General features: G+C 40.9%; 2 protein-coding genes across 3 annotated transcripts; one reads left to right on the top strand and one right to left on the bottom strand.

Moving 5' to 3' along the window:
- The first annotated feature begins 1,745 nt into the window (after positions 1–1,745).
- LOC116247081 (protein LIFEGUARD 4-like) lies at positions 1,746–5,705 on the top strand. The gene is made up of 4 exons (XM_031619034.2): positions 1,746–2,124; positions 2,664–2,777; positions 4,461–4,618; positions 4,744–5,705. The coding sequence occupies exons 1-4, from the start codon at positions 1,848–1,850 to the stop codon at positions 4,948–4,950; spliced, it is 756 nt and encodes a 251-aa protein (XP_031474894.1). The 5' UTR covers positions 1,746–1,847; the 3' UTR covers positions 4,951–5,705.
- Positions 5,706–9,729: 4,024 nt separating this feature from the next.
- LOC116248470 (VAN3-binding protein-like) lies at positions 9,730–13,767 on the bottom strand. 2 transcript variants are annotated; one of them, XM_031621269.2, is made up of 7 exons: positions 13,355–13,767; positions 11,985–12,104; positions 11,084–11,456; positions 10,652–10,876; positions 10,441–10,490; positions 10,285–10,342; positions 9,730–10,199 (listed from the first exon to the last, which is right to left on the bottom strand). In XM_031621269.2, the coding sequence occupies exons 1-7, from the start codon at positions 13,730–13,732 to the stop codon at positions 9,988–9,990; spliced, it is 1,416 nt and encodes a 471-aa protein (XP_031477129.1). In that variant the 5' UTR covers positions 13,733–13,767; the 3' UTR covers positions 9,730–9,987. The 2 variants fall into 2 exon arrangements, with proteins under 2 accessions (XP_031477129.1, XP_031477130.1); XM_031621270.2 differs by having other exon boundaries at positions 11,985–12,101.
- Positions 13,768–22,127: the final 8,360 nt, after the last annotated feature.

Here is a 22,127-nt window from a genome sequence, read left to right as displayed (position 1 = left end):
AAAACAAACCAAAAGAATTCGCCAAAACCACCATGTTTAGAAGGCCAAAAAGTATGGCCTTCTCCAGTAAGATTGCAAGTTTCGTTGTTCAACAAGCAAAATCACCTGCTAATCTCTGGTGATTAACATCTGTATCTTTTTGTTGGTTTCTAATAAATTTGTGAATACGAGTAGAGGGGATTCGGAGACCCGCGTTCTACCAAACTGAACTAAGAGCGTCTCCCCATGAAGAGAGAATCTGTAACGATTCATTTCCCAGTGCAATTCTTAGACAAAAAGAACACGTATCAATCTGAAAGTCAGATTTTGATCAGATTCTGATCGAATAAACTTTTCCTTGTTCGTGTTTTGTATATGAATATGAATTCAAATTCGTGAACATCCAACAAGCTGAAATAGTAAAAGAGGAATATGATCCATTGACATCCCTAATATTGTATTGCTTTCAATTAAGATGAGCAAAGTATCTATTCGTGATCCACCTTCCACTACTAAAATATTTGAACTGCTGTGGCCTGTCAACCATCCAGGCACTCTTCATAAACCAGAGCCTCGGTGGCCACCACACTGCTTCCTTAGTGTGCAAGAAATGCTTCGCGGATCAGATGCAGCAGTTGTGATACCCGAATCTAATTGGCTCCAAATTAGATTCACATTGGACTGGAGTAATAAAAAAATACTGGTTCACAAATAAAAGTTTCCTAGTAATCGGGCTGTGATGTCCATGGAAACCGGCATCTATCGGATTTTGGCGAGAAAATCCGATAATTTGGATGTGTGGTGTGACTGAATTTTTTTTAGCGAACCCTGTCAATCGAATTCATATTTGAACCGAATATTAAGTTATGATCGAATCATTTTGTATGGGTTCCGATTGGAGATATGGTGTTGCATAAAGAAAGAAAGCGCTTAATGCAACGTATATAGCTTTTTATCATCCAGTTTGTTCCAGAGCAGATATGATCCATCACCTGTCAAAGTAATGTAGCTTTAATCATCCAGTTTGTTCCAGAGCAGATATGAACACTTGTCAAATCACATTTTCGTGCAAACAAGATATTCTTTCGTCAGTTTCCCATCTTCTTTCTCTATACTATTAGTATAATATATAATTGGTGCATTTTATATAGTATTTTATGAATATGCCCCAACGATTAAGTCATGTAACTATTCTGTTAGTTAAACGACCATTTTAGTCAAGTTAAAAATTTTTAAAAACCTACTTAGCATAACTTAATGACATTCAATTTGGATTAATCCAATTGATAGTTGAAGGGAGGGTGGGGGAGAATCAAATCAAATCCAGTCCAATAGTTGTATTCAAATTTGGTTGCACAATTTCCCGACTAAATGTAGATTGATATCAATGCTCATGAATGTCCAAATCCATCTATTTATATAAAAAAAATATCGGTCTTGTAATTTTATTCAATTGAATCTCCACTGTGGATCCCAATTAAGCAATATTGGATTCATGCACTTAAGATACTAATAGCTAGTGTAATCTGATTCGGATCCGTTCACGGGTCCAGGGACCGGGGACTCGTCGGCCCAAACCCGAAACGGGTGAAGTCTGCAAACGATTCGAGAAGGAAGCGCCACTCGTCCCCGTACTTCCTTCAGCGCCAAGAGATTTGGTACGTGTCCATATTATAAGGCGCCACGTGTACAAGTCCACCGGGCCTTCTCTGATGCTTCGACGCTTCCCGTCCCTCCCAGAAGAGGCAATCCCCTGCCTTCCCCTTCCTTCTCCCCTCCCCCCGTCCCTCTCTCTCTCTCTCACATCCCCTGCTCTTCTGTAAGCCTCTCCCCATCCCCGATTCTCCGGTGAGCACTCCGGTGGAGCAATGACGGCGCAGGCGTGGCCGTGGCAGATGCCGTACAGGAAGTCCGACGACGTGGAGGTGGGGACGGCTCCGCCACCGCTCTACCCGACGATGATGGAGAATCCTAGCATGCGTTGGTCCTTCATTCGGAAGGTCTACTCCATCGTCGCCTTCCAGCTTCTGGTAACCGTCGGCGTCGCGACCGCCGTTGTCGTCGTCCACCCGATTTCCAGATTCTTCGTCACGTCGCCCGGGGGGTTAGCCGTCTACATCGTCCTCCTCATCGTGCCCTTGCTCAGTCAGTCCTCTCCCTTTTTCTATGTTCAATGGCTGCTTTCCATCATATTCCCTTTGTCCACGATCGGTCTCTGTTCTCTTTGCTTCGATTTTTTTTTTTTTTAATCGAAACTTGGGTTAGTGCTTTGGGTTTCAAAACTTACTGATTTGCTTCCGAGATTTTGGGGTCTTATTTCCGAATATCGTTTGTTCTTTTACTTTAAAATTTTTTGCGTAAGTTTATTTTCGGATTCTCTGATTTCTTTTTTGTTTTTTATTTTGAAGTTTCTGATTCAATAGCCTGCATCTTAACGAGTTCGTGCGATTTTCCCAGGATTTTTTTTAACCTATTTAACAATACTATTGTTGTAAGTTGTAACTCGTACATTTTCCTTCTGCTTTTCTCTTATAAAGGCCTGTTTAATTATCTCGGTTTCACATCTCGAGGTAAACTTGTATTGTCGTGGATGTTTTTGGGTTTTCCTTCGTTATCTTAACATAGCTGATAATTCTGCCATCTAGGTTTTGTTTTCCTGGCTGATTTTTGGTTTCTTTTTGTAGCATTATGCCCCCTGTATTTCTACCATCAACGTCACCCCGTCAATTTTTTTCTTCTCGGAATCTTTACGATTTCGCTGAGCTTCTTGATCGGCTTGAGCTGCGCATTCACTCATGGTAAGGGAATCTCGACCTCTTTCTCTGATCCTAAGGTTCTGTATCTAGCCTCCACTTCCTTGTCTTTATTTTTCTCGTTGCGTTGTTTTAAATTTGCTTTTCCACCGCAGTAATCCGTTCTATACTTGCCTTTTATTGGTTCATCATTGTTGATTCTTGTGTTGTTTAGGAGGCTGCATTTGTTAATGACGCTCTACGTTTCGCAACTTGCGTTTTTGCTTTTCGCGCACGGACTGTTTGATGTGGCCTCCTTTACTTCTGATTTGGAGATTCCGCCGTCTCTGTTATCTTTTTCTCTGTCCTTGACGAACTTTACTTCACCGTTCAGTATCCGATCTTGACGTGTGGTGCTGTCCTTTAGGTATTAGTCGACCTTTCATGTTGTCTGGAACCACAAGGAGCTAGCATCACTCTTGCCAATATCAATTTTCGTTTTACTGAACTTATTGTAGTATAGTGTGACCTTGATGTACCGGCGTTCACTTGCTTCTTCGGACGACCACGAACCTTGATAGGGAGGCGAACCTACTAGTGGCGAGTTAAGATTGGGTCATCTGAGTCTGTTTGTTTCAGATTTTCCTGTGAAAAATAGACCATGTTTACAGAATGTTTTGAACCTCTTTGTGTGTGTTGTTGTTGTTGTTTATTTATTTATTTATTATTATTATTATTTTACTAACTAGGCCACTTTGCCAAGTAAATAAAGGATTTATCTAGTCTGAGTGTAACCAATAGCAAAACAAAGAGAAGTACGAGAATAGCCTATGTTAACGAGAGCCTTTTGATGCCAATTTGGTGCCAAAATCTAATCATGCCGTTCTCCTTGTGGTTGCTTTTCGACATCAAAGTTTAAATTTTAAGAACGTTTTTTTTTTTAAATGATGCGGCAAGCATCAGAGAGCAAAGTTATGCCGCTAGGGGACTTTGTTTCGTGCTGTTGATATTTGTATATTACACTAGTCAGTCAGGAAGGATCATGGGGTGATTTACATTGAATTTTACAACTGGTTACTGCAAATCTTTTAGTTATAAAACATTCTTTTTAATGCTAAAACTATGTCAAGAGACCTGGTTTTGTGTTTGATACTGAAACATAGTTTCAATATGGTTTAAAGTATTCCTTTTTAGGATGGTGACGAACTCTGATTGGCGTACTCTTACCATGTCAAAATCATGAAAACACTCAGGCAACAGTTAAGTCCTGATTTAGGTTTCAACTTTTTTTCACATTTTTTTCCTACCACTACTCACCACTTATAAACTTCTAATGGTACAGCTACAAACCTCCTGGTGGTTTGAGAATGAGCAACCAGGAGGGATGCTCCTTGGCTCGACTCTTGATGCGTCCAATAGCAATATCAATTTTAGCGCTTTATTGTTTTGTTATCGATATAGGATGACACGCCCCAATGCATTTCGCCGGTACAAGTTGCCTTTTTATACTAGAAAAAGGACTAAGCAATGATATGCAATGATATTAACAATAGCGAATGTAGGACTAAGCAATGCAACGTGTATTTGGTCGGGCTGGCTTATATGTTGTATGTGATGCATTACTGTGTATTATAAAAAATGCTATTATCTGCCCTCCTCTGTTCTGCGGCTCCTCATGGATTCCTTGAGCCGTTACACACACTTAATTCAGTTTTTAAAACCCACCTCCCTCTCGTGGATCTGTACCAGGCAAGGTCGTCCTCGAAGCTGTCATTCTGACGGCCGTAGTGGTCGTGACTTTGACCCTCTACACATTCTGGGCAGCCAGACGAGGCTCTGACTTCAGTTTTCTGGCGCCTTTCCTGCTTGGCTCGCTGATGGTGCTCATCGTATTTGGCCTCATACAGGTAAATCCTGCAGACCAAGTTTCTTTCAGTAGAGGCATGGAGTAAGCTAGCTACGAGCCTACGACATCCCTTCCTTTCTTGTATAAACACATCGAGCTGAGCTGTCGTTTGTGTTGGTTTTTCAGGCCTTCTTCCCATTGGGACGGATCACCACCATGGTCTATGGCGGCCTTGCAGCGCTCATCTTCTGCGGCTACATCGTCTATGACACCGATAACCTGATCAAGCGATACAGCTACGACGAATACATCTGGGCTTCTGTCTCTCTCTATCTCGACATCATCAACCTGTTTCTTTCGCTGTTGACATTGCTTCGAGCAGCTGAGTCGTAAAACTTTTGCATTGGTTTCTTATTGCCTTCGATGAACCAGCTGCTGTTTCTTCTTTTTTTTTTTTTCCCTTATTTCAAAGGGATATCGGTCCTCCGTTCATGTTGTGCATGCGCATTCAGTTTGTAAAGTAAGAGGAGTGTAATCAATAGAAAATGTGCATGTCTGCGTTAGTTTCAAGTGGTTCTTTGGTGGTTTTCTTTGTAAAAATTCGCGGGTGTGTAAGGGAGGAAATCTGAAATCTGCTTTGCAACTTGCAAGGTGTTTGGTCGATCGGCGCCTGGGCGGAGACCAGGGGTGAACTTGACTTTGACGGTCCGAAGTTCAGGAGGTCACCTGTTGCTGTGCCTTTGCTCACTTGAAATGACGTACGTCTGGGTCCATACTGATGAGTCAAGAAGGCCGGTTAGTGATCTTACGCGCGAACTGTCTGCAAAAAAAAGATTGCCACTCAAAAATTAAAATGGTAGGCAAAAATTGCAAGAGCCATCTTGGACTGGAAACTCATTTACATCTCTATTCTGCGTCGGCGGGGCTGATTTAATACGCAACCCTTGTATTTTGTTCGCTTTTGCGCTTAGGAGAGAGGAAGAAAGGGATATACAATGAATGGACGAGATTTTGGGGAGAGGAGAAGAGAGATGGTATCTGGTCGAGAATTGTTCATGGTCAATGGTATTTCAGAGTGAGAGGAAAATAACGTTTTAATTTGATCGTTTCACCCATCTTTGCGGACATTTTCTTCTGTCATAGTTGCTGATATTTCATGTATATACAAGGCATTTTTCAAAATGCTCAATTCTTGCTTTAGTTTCTTACACGTGTAGGCCTGTGTGGGCAGTTGCCAACACAGTCTCAAAAAATTCTTTTGTTTACATGCAGGTTATCCAATCTTATTATTATATTGGTGCCCTTCATTAATTTGTCCCTCAATCAGTTCATTATGCGTCAATGTACATGTGGTAGTATGTTTGGTAAATAAATGCTAGATCAATTAGCAATGCCAATGTACTTGACCCAACGTAACCGGGACCGAAGGCGGGGGGAGATCTAGAAAAATCTGTCGAACAGGTACTAGTCATAAATTTTAAACTTTTAACATGTAAATGAGAAAAACTGTCATGAAATATCAAGATGAAAATAAACACTTCGTGTGAGTCTGTATGGGTGTGGCCAATTTCCTGCACATTGCTTACACCTACCTCCAACCCTGATTAGCCGGGAAGTCTAATGCCAAAAGCTATGGTAATTCCAACTCCAGCAGTCTATATTTATTTATATTTAACTATAAAACTTTCGTGAATCATAGTGAGACAGCTAAGAACTGTGAACATATTGGACACTGGCACATGGTTTGTTAACGATTCAACTATTTAGATCGCGACAACCCCTCAAATTTGCACTGCACATATATGAGATACTACATACCGCTATGTACGGCTCTGGACAAGGTTTTTTCAAAAACGTATGTATTGATAACCATGTCCTTACGTTTACCGCCACATGAAACTTCAAATTATTGTTTCTTCTTGACAAAAATATTCTGAATTACAATGCAATTATGCTGCAGTCCGCTTCAAAATTTATACATAGGAAGAGAGTTGGGGGAGAGGGAGTGAATCAAGCATTCGATTTTGCTCACCAGACTAACTTTATTCATCTTAGTGAACTGATAGATTATGACAGCTCCTTTGGGATGATATTGCAGCGGCGTGACTTTTTATCTATCAGATTCGACGTGGTTTCGTACTGAATTCGGCAAGATACTGCTCTATATGATCAGGACACTGGCACATGGCTAGTTCATGCGCCTGTGAGTTACTTAAACATGTTTGCATGTGCGTATGTTGTTTACCGCTGCTCATGATCTTACCCCTCTCCATGGACGACTGAATACAATGGCTGTGAGTATTTGCGAACCACAAGAACGTGTACAACGTATTAGTTTGTTATAGAGACTAAGGGTCCTCTTGGTTAATGGAACAATAAGTAACAGTTTCATAAAAATCATCCAAAGATTGTAGCAGATTCATAAAACACTTTAAAAAGTATTTTATGAATCTGCCTCAACTTTTAAAACAGATTCATGTCAGGAACTTTTCTTTATTGGACTGAGATGTACCATTTGATATGGCAAGGAATGGCCTAGAAGCTGATTAACTTTACCTAGTAAAAGAATGGCATATTTTCCTAGCAGTGTCAGACCCGTATTTAGTCCTAGAAGGTCTTTCAGGGGTGTTTGGCAGTAGTAACAAGTTGATATTTTTCCATGAATTTGCCCCAAAAATTGGGGTAGATTTATGGAACACTATGTTGCAGAAATCTTCTCCATTCTTTGGTATGGATTGATAGGACAGTAATAAATTGTTACTGCTATCAAACTGCCCTTAACGGTTCACATAAATCAAATTAAGCTATGAATATGAAGCACCATAGCTGATGTCTAATTACATATGGCTGTGCTCATCTGATTTGAGCCAAAAAGTGATGAAAAGGATGTGGTTGGTCAAGTCACGAGCATAACGTCTGCCATGAGACCGACCACAGACGCTGTTCAATATGTAGAATACTTTAGTTGTCTGTACTCTAGCTGCATATGAGACCTAGAAAAAGGCAATAGCTTGTTCATGTGTCTATGGCTTCTTGTGCCAATTTTTCTCGATACATCCATCAATTTCTCCCTCTTAAATCTGCTTGTCTTTTTTATTCTGGTGGGAAACTATATACTCGACTGGAATTTTCTTGGTGGTACCATGAATCCCTATTTCTCCTTTTTAGGATGAGGATTCTTGTCCTCTACTTAGATTAACAAGCAAAAGTGCTAGGTGAGTCATGCACAGTGGAAAAGGGCCACAAATCACCAAGTTCATTGGAGAGATGCACAATCAAAGTGCATAATCATGCGAGTGTGCTAGGCACCCAACTGAGCTTGTCGGCCCATTCATGTTGGTAATATAGAGAAACCATACTGGACTAGAAATAGTGGCTAGATAGACTGTCACTCGCAACTCAGTGAACCCGATGACAACAGCGAGGTGTGCACATCCGGCTACTTGAGTCGGTTCAGAAAGATATCTATGGGAATAGAAGGAAGCACAGGAGGAGTTTCACATTACAGATCAATTTGCCAAATTATGTCTGCTTTGGAAGTGACTTCTTTAGCAAAATGATGAAAAGAATTGCTCTCTATTGTCCAAATTGGATCTGGGTTTAATATTAAGGAAACAAAGTTGTGAACCCATCTCTGTTAACCAAGCTTTCAAGACAGTATACATCAGCCAAATGAGATCAATGCAGAATGATATTGATGACACTATTCTAGACACCAAAACCAGTTCAAGGTCAGGCTGATACTTCCAGGCATAGTCAGTTTGTTTTGAATCATCCAAGTTTTCTTGCTGTCAATTTAAACATCAAAATAAAATGCACCAATCAGTGCGTTGGTCATCTGTCTGTGGGGCACAACTCTTTAAGAGTGAAATCTGTCGAGTCCTCTGTTTCGTCCCCAAACATGATGGTAGCCCTTGAACATGGCGGTAGACGGAGACTGAACCTATACTGAATTGGGTCTAGGACTGGGCTGCGGATCAATGAAGCACGATGCAACTGCTCAGCAGAAATTAGTGGCTCAGGCGTAGTCTTTGATCCAATCGTGAACGGCAAGCAACAATTATAGATGTATCTAAACCTAGTCGATATGAGAGTGGAAAATGTAGCTAGACCGGATTCAACTGGTCAGCAGAAATTAGTGGCTCAGGCGTAGTCTTTGATCCAACCGTGAACACCAAGCAACAATTATAGATGTATCTAAACCTAGTCGATATAAAATTGGAAAATTTAACTAGACCGGACCCCAATTAGAACCAAATTGGATCTAATGCACCGGTAACCCGTCCTTGTAGCTAGATTGGATCCACAATCCACAAAGTTCTTAGGTCATTTCAGGAAAACTCCTGCATGGGGGAAGGCCCCCTGCCTTTTTTAACGATGAATTTCAAAGTTTTTGGGTCTTTTGAAACCCACGTCAAAATGAGTTGTCCAATTCATTGTCGTCCAATTCACCCTGTATATGTGTGTGTGTATATATATATATATATAATGGGGCAAGAGAATTGAACAATACGAAACTTGAAAGTTTACAAAATGGTAGATTTTCAGCTCAAGATGTGAAGTCTCAAAGAACAACTTTGCTAATTCACTATCAAAAGAAAATGCAACGGCTACAGTCATCTTCCTCCTCGTGTTCCTTTGCAACTCAAGGACATCACAGATTCACAGGATCTAAAGGAGACGATATGCTAACGTATTTGTTGTCCTTGCTCTTATCATCCTCTACTTTCACCAAGGAAAACCTGAAAGATCCTGGAATTTTATGATCGCGTTCATCATTTTTACAAAAAGAAACATGACAGTAAAAAGAACCAACTACAGGAACCAGCTTTCACGTGACAGGACTCGTATAACAGAGACTCAACACTTTCCTGGATTCTTTAAATTTCAGAATTTTTTTAGAATATCAGGGATGTTGGTCAGCAGGCATGCATAACTTTAAACAAAGGTGGATTGCAGACATTGTCTGGAACCTTGCTTTATCAACGGATAGTGGGCATTTTGGGCATTGTGTCAAAGAGACAGAATGGAAGCTCTGCCTGATGATCTATGAACTGTATCAGTAAATAAAAGAGAGCAGAAGAATCCCATCTGTGTTGCTTTTTGACCATTCCAATGGCAAGTGTGAAGGGTCGCTTTTTCTGTTATAAGCAAAAAGGAAAAGTGACGGTATTTACTAAATCACAGAATGCCTCTATTATATGGGAAACCATTTTATACAAAACCGATAGAGACCAAAAAGAAAAAGAAAAGAAGCCATTGAATACAATTTTACAGAACAAAAGAGACTGCCACCATTAAAAAAAGACCCACAAGGTTCCCTCCGCTTTTCCCTTTTCCTTTGTAAAGAAGAAAGAATATGTATCAAGTGGAACGTGGAGGATCCTATGAAATCCTCTTGCTGCACAGGAGCTGCTGGGCCATCGTGGTTCAAACAAACGGGCGCTTCTTTTCGCCGGCAATAATCAGCAGCCTAGACACCCCTCTAGTCCATATCTCATACTCCCTCTGATTCCTGCACTCAAACTCGACCAGTCCCCGAGCCGCTGTTCTCAATCCGAAATACCGGCGATGTTCGCCACCCTCAAGCAAATGTCTCCCTGGCCATGCCTCAACATCCTTACAGACCTCCAATACTATATCTGTGGTCATGAAATAACTTGGTTAGGCAGACATTATTGCAAGTTGCAACTCTTACATATGGAATTTTAAAGAACAGAACATTACTCTTTTTCTTCTTCGTGATGGTTCCTGCCACATGCCTACTCTTCATCTTAAGAGTCACCTGAATGAACAAGCAAGTGCAGGCATGAATTTACAAACTCAACAATCGATCCAAAGCTAAATCACTTATGGAAAGGAAAAGATGATGCAGTAAAATACCTGCCCCGCTCTGTTAATATAAACAGAGACAAGCTTCCAATGAAGGTCACCTGCATTAAGCAACATTTCTAAGATCAGACACATGATAAAACATCAGATTACAGAGTCTAAAAAACAAGCTGCTTCCGACTCAGACTAGTATTCTCTGGGGACCAAGTCAATGTGTCCGGATGCCAAGGTGGCTGCAGTTAGACAGTGCTCCTGCTCTTACCCTTCCTAGTACGTTTGAGAAGCTCCCCTCCTCTTGCCAGGAGTTCTTGAGTAGAGACACCAAGGAAATTGTCCTCCGGTGCAAGCTCCTCGCTGAAGGAAGAATGTTGGTTGTTGTTTCCATTACCATTGTTATTGCCTATTCCCTTCTCAACCGGTATCACCGCGGCAATGTTCCAAACATCCTTGAGAGCCCTCGCCTTGAGAGTTGCTACTCCACGCAGAGCTGCATCATTTGAAGAGCTTGTGAGTCCAGCCGCACCAAGTTGGATACAAACGCAAACAAACTTAACTTAGTGGTTCAAGTCACTAAATCTAATATCAACCATCCTCAACACTTTTTAACACTCCATACGCTAAGAATGCAGGGCACTGAGAATAGGCTCTTGTAACAAAGCAGCTAAAGAATTAGGGTGCGGAAACAGAGAGGTACCTGTCGCAGCCGCTGCTGTTAAAGTCATAATGTCACCAGCAGTTCTAACATTAACTGCAGAATTGATAACAGAGGTCAGGTGATCTCGATCTGCACCCAGGGATTCTGCGGCCTCAACACACTGCGCCGCCACAAGTGTGGCAGCAGATGCAACAGCTACGTCGGTTTTGGACTGATCATCTTTGGAGGAAGCAGCAGTTGCGGCGGCAATTGCAGCTACAGCTGCAGCTACTCCAGCAACGCAAATTGCTGCATGAACTTGTGCGTTATGTGTTCGAGTCTCTTCTTTCTTCTTCTCCCTCCTGTCTTTCAGCCATCTCCCCACAGTCTTCCCCCTGTAATGAGCTTGGACCGTGTTGCTCAGCCTGCAGAACTGCAATTCAACAAGCTCTCAGTCTCAGCAAGGCGACCAAACCTTAGCAGCAGCACAAAGGACAAGCTGAACTGCCCTAGAAACAGCATAAAAGAACACCGTCCATGTTAAATAACAAATATAACCCCGCAAACACAAGCCTGAGTCTTCTGTCATAAGAAGCAAAGCTGAGTATCTGTGTTTCCAAAGAAGGTAGAAGAAGACGAAGACAGGCTAGAACAGATGTAAGCGTAATATCTGAACAGGGTGTAGGGATAAAACTGTAAATGAAAGCACAGGTGTAGAGCCAGACAAGTGGTAGGGCACCTAGCAAGAAACCAGGGTAGGCTTACTGCGTTTTTCGTGCAGAAGGAATGGCTTTGTACGTCGTCAACATTATATTACACGAGAATCCAAAAATAAAGAATCTCGTGAAATTAATGGCAAGACGTTTTCACACAACTCCAAGAAAGGATGGAGCTAATTTTCTGCTGTTCATCTCTCAAGGAAACCAACACACACACACACACACAGAGCGAGAGGGCCGACCTTAATATCATCCATTTCAGAAGGGGAGAGAGGGGGGCTGTCGGTGAATGACCCGCCTCCGTTTAAAGGACCGCTGCTGTGAGAGAGCCTCCCTGAGGTTCGAGGGGATACGTCTTGCTGCTATGAAACAACAACGAAAAGAAAGAGTTTCTTTCACAAACTATACTTTTAATTAAGACTAAAAGCAGTAAAGAAAAGGTAAAGGGAAATAAACTTAACTTCTCATAATCACTTCCACATAATAATGATCGTCACAAACGATCACAAAAAGGAAAGAGAGAACGAGAGGAGCTGCAATATTCCCAGTTTGGGACCACCAACATTAAAATTCTATGTAGGTGGAAGGAGGGAGGATGGGGCAGAAAAGGATGGATATAAATCATGAGCTAGCTAAAGGAAAAAAACAAAGAATAGCAAGAAAAGGACCCATTTTAATGTTTGGTCAGAGAGAGAGAGAGAGACGATAAAGATAAAACAAGAGCTTCACCCAGAAAATGAGAGAGAGAGTACGCTGCTTTTGCAGTTTATTACTGATAAGAAATAAATATTCTCTAAAATCGGAATTTTCTACAAAAGCGAAGGAAAAAGGGAGAAAAAGCCATACATACGAAACCAAAAAAAAAAAAGAACACCGTGTTCAATCACTAGAATCCCATTTTTTATACGGTTTTCCACGGAAAAGCACTCAGCTACGGAAGAAAAAACAGAGAGGAAGAACAAAACAGAACACCAACTTCAATCATAAATCCCCTTCCTCGATAACCCCTTTTCTAGTTTCATTGCCAACAACCTCAAAAAGAATATTCCCAAAAACAATCAACTTCCCAATCCCATTTCTCCTCCCTCTTCCTTTTCAAAAAGCAGCTAAGAAAATCATTACCACTCAAGACACCTGCAGACAGAAGAAGAGTAAGCAATTTCGAACGCTTGCACGGAACACCGGACAAGAAATCCCAACACCACAACTCAAACAAGCTGTAAAGCTCGGAAGATCATTTTCTTCCCCTTCAGCCTCCAGAAAAGGCAAACAAGAAGGGTCGTAAAACGGGTGCTACCACTGCTACCGGCAAGCCCAACCCCATCAAAGAAAACAGGCCAAAAATGAAGGATAACTTTAAAGACGTTTCCAAATCCTAAAAGGCAAATCACTCGGAGGTTAAGACACACCTAAACCACCGATTAAATCCAAAGCATTTATATAAACCATCCCAAACAGGGAGAAAGAGCACACCACCACTCCCACAAAAGCGACAGAGACCCGCATGGGCAAGAAAGAAACCAGCTTTGAAGAGAAGAAGGAAGGAAAGGAATAAGCTTAGTGAGGACAAGCCCAAGTCGAGAAAGGTGCAGCGGAAGAGGAGACCACTCACAGACTGAGACATGATTCTCTCGAGGACCATCTGAGACGTGGCGGAGGATGCGAAGGAGAAGGGGTTTCCAGCAGCGACGGCCGGAGACGGGTCCTCCAATTCGGCAGCGACCTCCTCGGGGATGGAGGAGCTCGGCTTGACCTTGCAGATGGCGGTGGCGGGGGAAGTGATGGCCTTGGACACCTCCAAAGCCGAGACGCTCCAGGACCTCGCCAGGAACTCCATGGGCTCCGTTGGCCCCTCCGGCGGTGGCTCAAAGACCGGCGGCCTGGATCTCTGTAGTGGGGTGTTAGAGGCGGAAGAGGAAGAGGAGGAGGATGAAGAAGAAGAGGTTGAGACGGTGGTGGCGGTGGTGGTAGTGGTGCCGTTTTCTTCCATTGGCGGAGGGGGGGGGGTGGTGAGGAGTGCCTGGGAAGGGGTGTTTCACATTTATACACTGGTGGGTGGTAGAGAGAGAGAGAAACAAGAGAGAGAAGAAGGGGGGGAGGGGTCGGAATGTCAGAGAAAATATTCACTGACCCATTTCTCCTACTGAGCTGAGCGTCCTTCCTTCCTCTCTCTAACGCTCTCTATTAAATCTCTCTCATTCTCTCACTCACTACGTCTGCTTTTCCCCTTAATTTAATTTAATGGAGGAGTCTTCTCTCTCCTCTTCCTGCTGCAAATTTCAATCAAGTAACGTGAATGTGTTTGGGAATTTACAGTTTTACATCCAGCTTCGCCCTTTGATTCAATGGAACGTGTTTTGATATGGATCCCGGGTCCCGACCCTGATCAAGTCACAAATTTATGAACCTGGTTTTGGAACTTGAAATGAAGAAGTCCGGATTTGGGTCCAAATAAACACATCCGATTCCGAGGGCAGTGATTGAATCAGATCTGGGTCGACTCTCCAGATGAACCGGTTCTGTATTCACCCTCCGCCGCATTAATGGAGCGGGTATTGGTCGATGGGATCATCTCGGGAGAGGCAAAATAAATTAGATAGGTTTTAAAAATTAAGAAAGAACCTCGGTTTTCTTTTCTTGTATAAAAAAAACAAAGCTTTTTCAGTAGAGAAATTATTCTAAAGCATCGTAATGATCGTTAAACGTATACCAATTAGCATGCCTTTCAAAATGAGCCTTTCGCACAAATTGATGTCAACTGTTAGGGCACTTGGTTTCATATATATGTAGTTTAGAAATATATTCATTTTAAGCATAATTGACAAAATAAAATAAAAGAAACGCAAAAGCGGAACGTGCAACAGATCTTGAGAATTGGATTTATTGAACGATTTTAGCTTTTTCAGTTCATTAAAATCTGATTGATTTTTTAACACATAAATAAATTGGTATCACTTCAATGTCGCAGAAATATATCTTAAGTGATGAGTTATGATACTCTGTTTTTCCTAGAGAAAAATTCTTAAAGAACCATCTATAAAAATATATTATATATATGATAAAAAAAGCAATTTCTAATATAAGATAAGCAAGAGTACTTTTTTAAAGACAAAAAGGAGCAAAGGAACAGTAGTTTTCAAGGGGAGGCATTTTTATCATTTGAAAATTCTTCTCAAAAGTTAAACATCTGTTTGCTGACTTTAAAAAGTTGAACGGGGATTTATTATTTGCTCAAACTTCAACCGTCTTTCTGTAATTTTTACTTAATTTTAATTAAAAGGTATTGGGTTGAATACTAGTTTAACGGGGCACAAGAGCGTAAGTAAAGATTAGGCAGCAAGAACTTGGTGTGCTTGGCCTTAGTCTCCACAGTTGTGCTGAACTCGATCAAAAAATAAAAAGTTATTAAAGTAGCGCTGCATAAAATATTCCTTCCCTTAAGCATGTTGGTTGGCACTGATTGGAAAATACACGATATTTTGATTCTATATCATAGAATCTAGAGGAAACATTTGAGCCAATTGTTTCAAATAAAAACATTGTCCCACCTTGCCTCTAACAAAGTAATTAAACTTGAATGGGTTCACGAATCAAGGCCCACTACTTTAATACGAGTGCTCGCAGGCGCTTAGTTAATTTCTTAATTGCTAGTCAAAAGCGGTTTAACAACTGGGGATAAAGTCTTGTTGAGGTTGTTGGTGGTTGTTATTGTGAAGTAATCAGTTGCTTCTCTTCTCTTCACAACCAAACAAACACTTCCCCTTAGCTATAACATCTAATAAGCCATACATATATATATACTGAAGTCAGTCAGTCTAGTTTTGCTTAGTTTGAAGGAGGATAATTTATTTTTTATATATTGAAGGAAATTACCAAGCTACCCTTTGTGGAGCCAAATTTGGATCCGGTTGGCTTGTGCACAAGAGAACTGACCCGGGCTCGCCCATAATTTTGAAAAATACTGGTCAGGTTCAAGTCTTAGGAAGACTGCCGTTGACTGCCACGTGCATCACCTGAGCGTGCGTTGCCGGCTCCGTCAGAACAGAAGGCTCGTGGCTGGGCAACTTTGTGTTTGGATACGGTCTAAATCTTCCAGATCCAATCCGACGTCCCAGCCGGGTCATCGTCTATGACTTTCGAGACCCGCGCCAATAATACTCTTCCCAGGAAAGGAACGAGTCATTATCCTGGATCTCGACATACTCCTAACCCAGACCCGTCGACCTCCAAGTCTCATATCTTTATTCTTAAGCGGCTTTGTAATCGACAACAGCTTGCTACTCACTTTGTTAATGTATTATATATTTTGTCAGCATTTTTAGTAAGAAAGTTTAACGATGCAGTCAGTTGGATCCAGATCCAATGTTAGTACATTGGGTCCGAAAACAATGAAACGGACTCTGTGAAAAATAAGGTAGGACAATTAAGATCCTTCGATTTTGTCTCGTAGCAAAAATTTTTTCTGCTTAATTTCCTTGACCTTTTTTTGTTTAAAAAGACAAAGAAGTCAAGAATAAATATTTACCTAGGTTTGGAATGGATCTGTGCACTTGTCATTGTTCTTTAAGGAGTTAGGCTTGGGAAGGCCTCTTCTCCCGTTTAAGTCTCGCTCCTATTCCCTTCAATAGATCGGTTTTTCTCTTCCTGCATTTAAATCCACACCGCTTTGATCGATCAAAACAAAATGCAGTAATAAAAAATGGTGAAATTGAGATTTGATCTAAGCTGAAAAAAAAAAAACCATTAAAAGTAGAACCAAAACCTTAAAAACTTAAGGATATTTCTTGGGGATTTTAAGTCAAAAAAGCATAATATAGCTGGTTATGACAGTTCGGTAACTACTTTTAAGTTGAAGAAAATAACAGTAAATTCACATTAATGTAAGAGAAAAAGAGTGTTGCTTCAACGACGGCGAGTTGATATCCCACATATTGATACGAGAATCTGAAATTATTTAAAGTAGAGTGAGATCCAAATATCCAACGGGTCGTGATCGAAAGTCTCGAGATTCTGTAAAACGGAGGGGAGCGAGGGTGCGGGACTTGGGTCCATTTAGGGAAACAAGGAAAAGGCACAGGAGGAGGCATCGAGGACAGAAGCGCGCAGAGTCGTACGGACGGACAAAGATGTGTGCAGTGCAGGCGACCCCCTCGCTTTAGAGAGAGAGAGAGAGAGAGAGAGAGAGAGAGATTTAAAATTATTTAAAAGTGAACGATATTCGGCAGCAAATTATCAATTCATGATCAGTACCATATATTCAACTTTCCGGCCCTTTATTTAACAATTTTAAAATGTGGCGACGAATCTTTGCTGAATTTACTGTTTGCTGGTGCCTTAGATCGTGTTTGAATTCTTCTTTTTTGTTTTTTTGGAGATTATCCCTTACATTATCCGCAGTTTCATCAGTTGAAAGCATTTGCTTTCGTTTTATCGGAATTACAAAAAACGGGAAGCCGAAAGCGTGACGTCGGAAGGAAAGGTAAATCCACAATTTCTTAAAAAATGTGCAGCTTCATTTTGCATATTTTGAAAGTGAAGCCATCGAAAATGAACTAGTAATATGTCAACCGCCAATTGTCATTTCCTCTTCACATTTGGCTTAGAATTGTGATTTGAATGTGAGAAAAGGTTTCTCTTCTACGTTTGAGCACAACTAAAATGGTAATTGGTAGGTTAAATATAAGTAAAATGTGACAAGCCGAACATGTGGATAGTTTTGGAACCAAGCTGCTTGTTTATAGTTTTGTAAACATATATATTTGGTTCCACTTACCATCATGCATGTGCTATTGCTTTCTTTTTTTAATCTTCCAATGCATGTGGGTGGAACTAAATTTCCCTTTTGTTCTTGATACACTTTCCCCATCATGCGCTTTTTGCCAAAAATGTGATTTCTTTAATAGAAAAAGCAAAAGGAAAATTGTAGAGAGAGGAGCAGAGAACTAGTGGGTGGTATTGATGGTGTTTTTCTGTTTGAGGGAGAGAAGGAATCCTCTCTCTTCTATGCTCTCTCTCTCTCTCTACTCTGCCATTTCGGTTTCATCTGCAGCCGACCAGCGTCTCTGAGAAGCGACATAGCCGGACGCTTCCGCTGCTCTCCTCTTCGTAGTTCGAGTACCCAAAGGACTGTGGCAGAAAGAGACCTTGGGGGCAACCATGGCAGCAGCTGCTACAGTCGCTTATATATATATATATGTATATGTTACAGCAAAAACCATGCGAGCAGAAGCCGCAGCTAGCGTCGTGGTAGAGCTCGCGCGTGCTTGGGACGTCATCATCCTCTCTCTCTGATCTGTGGCTCTGAAAAAGGGTCTCTTGTGCACTTTACTTTTGTCCTTGCTTCATCTCTCCCTTTAATACCAAAGAGTCCGAAGGAAGATGGCTCGGTATTTGAATACCAGATACCCAACCAGCTGTGGACAAAACTTAACTCTGCACTGAATATGTGATGTCACTGCCATGTATCTTGTAAAAGAAATTCTTTCTTTTCCACACTTACATTTACATTTAACCTCACACTGAACATGTCACGGCCATCTTTCAAAAGAAAACAACTTTGTTTTCCTGCACTCACATATAACAGAGGGAGAGAGAGAGAGGGATCAATTTTCCGCCATTAATACTGGGTTCTTAAAGAGGGAGGGGCGCCATGAATGGACCACCACCTTCTCTTCCCTTCTCCAAATTGAGATCACGCTCTTAAATGCAACCTGTTCTGAGGGATCTACACGTGCATGAAAGATGAGAAGGAGGTGGTGGGACTGCAGGCCGCCTGGCTGGCTGACTGACTGGCTGATCAGTGAAATTAATGACAGTGTGTTTCATGGCGTCGGGGAAAAGGGCAAAATATTGACAAGAAGGGAAGCTGGGCCTGCGTCCATAACGTATACATAAGTTTGTTGCTCGTCAGGTTTGTATGCATCTCATTTATTACATTTCATCAACCTTCCCACTCGTACTTATTTGTCCCGCCCGACTGTTCTATATATATATATGTGTGTGTATGTTATGTCTCCAAATTTTTAGTGATTTATCATTCATGAGGACTCTCTCTACTTGACTAAAGGAATAGAGTTCAGACCTCAAGTAGAAGAGAAGGTTAAGGACATGTTTGGGTGATATCACTAAATTCTGTCTTTTGGTGGAAAAAACCCAGTTTTCACGGATCAAGGTATGGATTAAGAAAAGAAGGCAGCAAGGCTCCAAGAATTCCTGGATCAGATGACTTCCCATTTTGATGATCCGAGCCAAATGTGAACCCAAGTTTTCCTTTGGAAGTACCGGGAAACTACATATTAACTAGGACACATTTGGATCTGTCTCAGATTAGTGCTCATACCCAAAAGCCAGTTGGTTCAGACTGATCTGGCCAGTGAGCAAGGAAGGAGCCGGTCGGGTCAGGCCGGTTCCCCCGGCTGACCGGGTTGGCCCACCAAACTTGTCAGGGTCCGAATGGGCCAGGGATCCAACCCATTGACAGCACAGGCATCAAGTAGACCTTGTTAATAGATAGAAACTAGAAGGCTAGACCATCTCTGCCAATCAGGTGATGCATGACCGAGATCACGAACTTCCAAAATCACCGTTTGTCCTTTTAAGAATGATATGCGATATCCAACCAAGAAATCATCTCCGTTCTTCTGTTCTTAACCAGTAAGCGACCAATTAGTTCCAAGTTCATGAACTTGCTCTTGTTTGGTTGCGGAAAATGCATTCGCTTAGTCCCGTATCTTTCCATTCTAATCCAATTAGCTTGTCGTGATTTTGAAAGCAGCCAACAGACTTGAAATATACGTCTTTCTTTATCATGACTCTTGGGATACATAATTTCATGAAATAAAAGAAAATCGCCTACAAATTTTATGAACATGTTTTTGTTGTTTGCAATGAACCATTGTATATGATTCAGTTGATTAAGTTTTTCTGTATCATAAGTCAGAGCTCGTCTAGATAACATACAAATGAAAAGCCAGAGAAATAGAAAGAGACGAGGCACGAATTTTTTGATGAAAAAGGCAAACAAAAGCTAACAATTTCTTGGGAAAGAAATTCGAGATGGCTGCCGAAGTCCGTTCACAGAAAAAGCCTGCTAATGATAGAGATCGACGGCGGTTCAAAGGTTGCTAAAGTCTCTTTTCGTGACACTTATTAGCTACCAGACAGGAACTGAAGCTTGCTAAATGAGCTCATACTCATTTTCTTAGGAAAACAAATCGCTTTCCCACTTTCCTAAAAACAGAAACCCAAAAGGTGGCATCAGGAAAACAAAAGGCTGGACTCTTGGGATCAACATGGGCGTCACCACCCACTTCCCGAAACCCTCTCTGCATTGAAGTTGTGCTTAGAAAGATGAGGCTTCTAAATTACCTTAAACTTTACTTTCCAAATTGATGGATCCAATGCTCCACAAACAATAAAAAGTGAAAAAAAAAATACAGAACACAAAAATCATTAACTGGGGATGAATAGTAAAAAGTGAGTGAGAAACTTTTTTTTATTTCATCTAAAGTTTAGGGTGGTAGTTTTTCCAAAAGCTGCACACAGGCGAGGAGAGGGAGGGAAAAAAAATTGACATGGCATTGGGAGTTTTCATTGCTTTATTTCCCAACTGTTCCCTTCCCCAGGGAATCACATAATTGTGCCTCCCTTTGTCTGCCTAGCACAGTAGGGCTGCATGGAAAACGACCCTTCCACTTTTTCACCTCTCTCTTCTTTCAGGCATGGGAAAAATTTTCCTTGGAATTACCAACGCCAACAACCAATGAAATTCGATAAGCGCTTCTGTCTCTTTGGGTGGTGGGATGGTTTAAATGCAATTTTCAAGACCTTCCTCCTGAGGTGAGGTGGTGGGGATTGAATGTCTCGGGACACTTTTCCCCTTATTTGGGGTAAAATGTTTTCCCACACGGTCTCTTCATTTAAAGCAACATATATGTGTGTTTTCAATATTGTAGTTGATTATGATACATTCTGAGTCCGATCTTGGTGGGAAGGTTTGAAACAAAATGAGGTTCTCAGATCCTCCACTTGCTGCAAATCGACCCGGCTGCCGAATCAGCATTTTATCTGAACCGGATATGAAAAGCGAATTATTTATATGCTTCAATGAATTAACTTTCAAAGTATGTAAAACTAAAGTAAAAACTTTGAATGAAAAGTGGCATCCTTTTGATTCCTTATGGCACTGCTTCAAACCATGGTCATAAACCTTGACCCCAAGGAAAACGATTGACCATGTAAAGAACTACATGGCTTTAATGGAAGAACATAATATCTAAAGAATAGCATAGGGAACACTACCCAAAGGTTTTCCATCATTATTAATATCAGGCACATATATATATACAATATTTTTTGCTAATAGTACATGAAAGATTACCAAGAAAAATATCGATGATTTAACATGTCCTTTTTTACCATGTCTGGGTATTCATTCCTCTTTTACACAAAAAAAAAAAATGCTCGTCAATTTGGAACAAGTAAAATTTCCAATTTACTATCTACCCCGTACTGGGGTTTGATCATGGGTCCGGATGGTGGGTCCGAATCCGGTCTTATCAAATGGGAGTTCAATCATATCCGACCTATGGATGCTGCCTTAGGAGGCTTTCACTAGGAGTGGATTATGACTATTTCAACAATGTTGCCCTCCTTTGTTTGAATGATTGGTAATAATTTGGTACATTGTTGATGAAATGGATCACTGACAACGAATGCATAAAAATGGAAAGGTAAACTTCATATATTTATGAACAATTATTGCATCTGCCAAACTTGTCCTGAAATCTTCATTTTTCTTTCCTTTGATTTCATTATGGAAAATGACAAACCGAAAAAAGCCATACAATGTGCTTGTAGAGACATACATGTATGTTCTTTTGATAGATGCTTTCTCAAAATATGATCATAACAAGTAATTTGTAAGCAATTAACAAATTGAAAAAGGAAAAGGTTGAAGTTACCGTGCCAACCCCAATTTTGTTTCCTTAGTTGAAGGGTCAGCTGCAAACCTTCTAAGTCCATAATTTGATGTTGTGACTTTTACATACATTATTCCTCTGTATTGTATTGCAAATGTTATATGCACTACATTTTAGTCGACAGGTGTTCTACTTCCTATCAAAGTAACGAAGCAGCCTTATTTTGAGGATGTGGTCGAAGGGGGTTGAATTCAGCCTCCTCCTTCAGGTACCTCATAAGCGACATTGTTAGGAATAAGTCCTTTTCAATGTTTTTTTTTAGTAACAAGAAGTTAATACGTACATTAAAAACGAAAAAAACTATTTTTTAGAATGAAAAATAGCAAGAGTTGTATTTACTAAGACGTGGCCCAAGACATTTCGAACCATACAGCATCCCTAAACATTTTTGTAAAGAAAAACAAA

Source organism: Nymphaea colorata, chromosome 2 (genome assembly GCF_008831285.2).
Source record: "Nymphaea colorata isolate Beijing-Zhang1983 chromosome 2, ASM883128v2, whole genome shotgun sequence".
NCBI classification, from domain to species: Eukaryota; Viridiplantae; Streptophyta; class Magnoliopsida; order Nymphaeales; family Nymphaeaceae; genus Nymphaea; species Nymphaea colorata.
The sequence above is the reverse complement of the archived record's forward strand: the minus strand, read 5'-3'. Positions and strand labels throughout refer to the sequence as shown.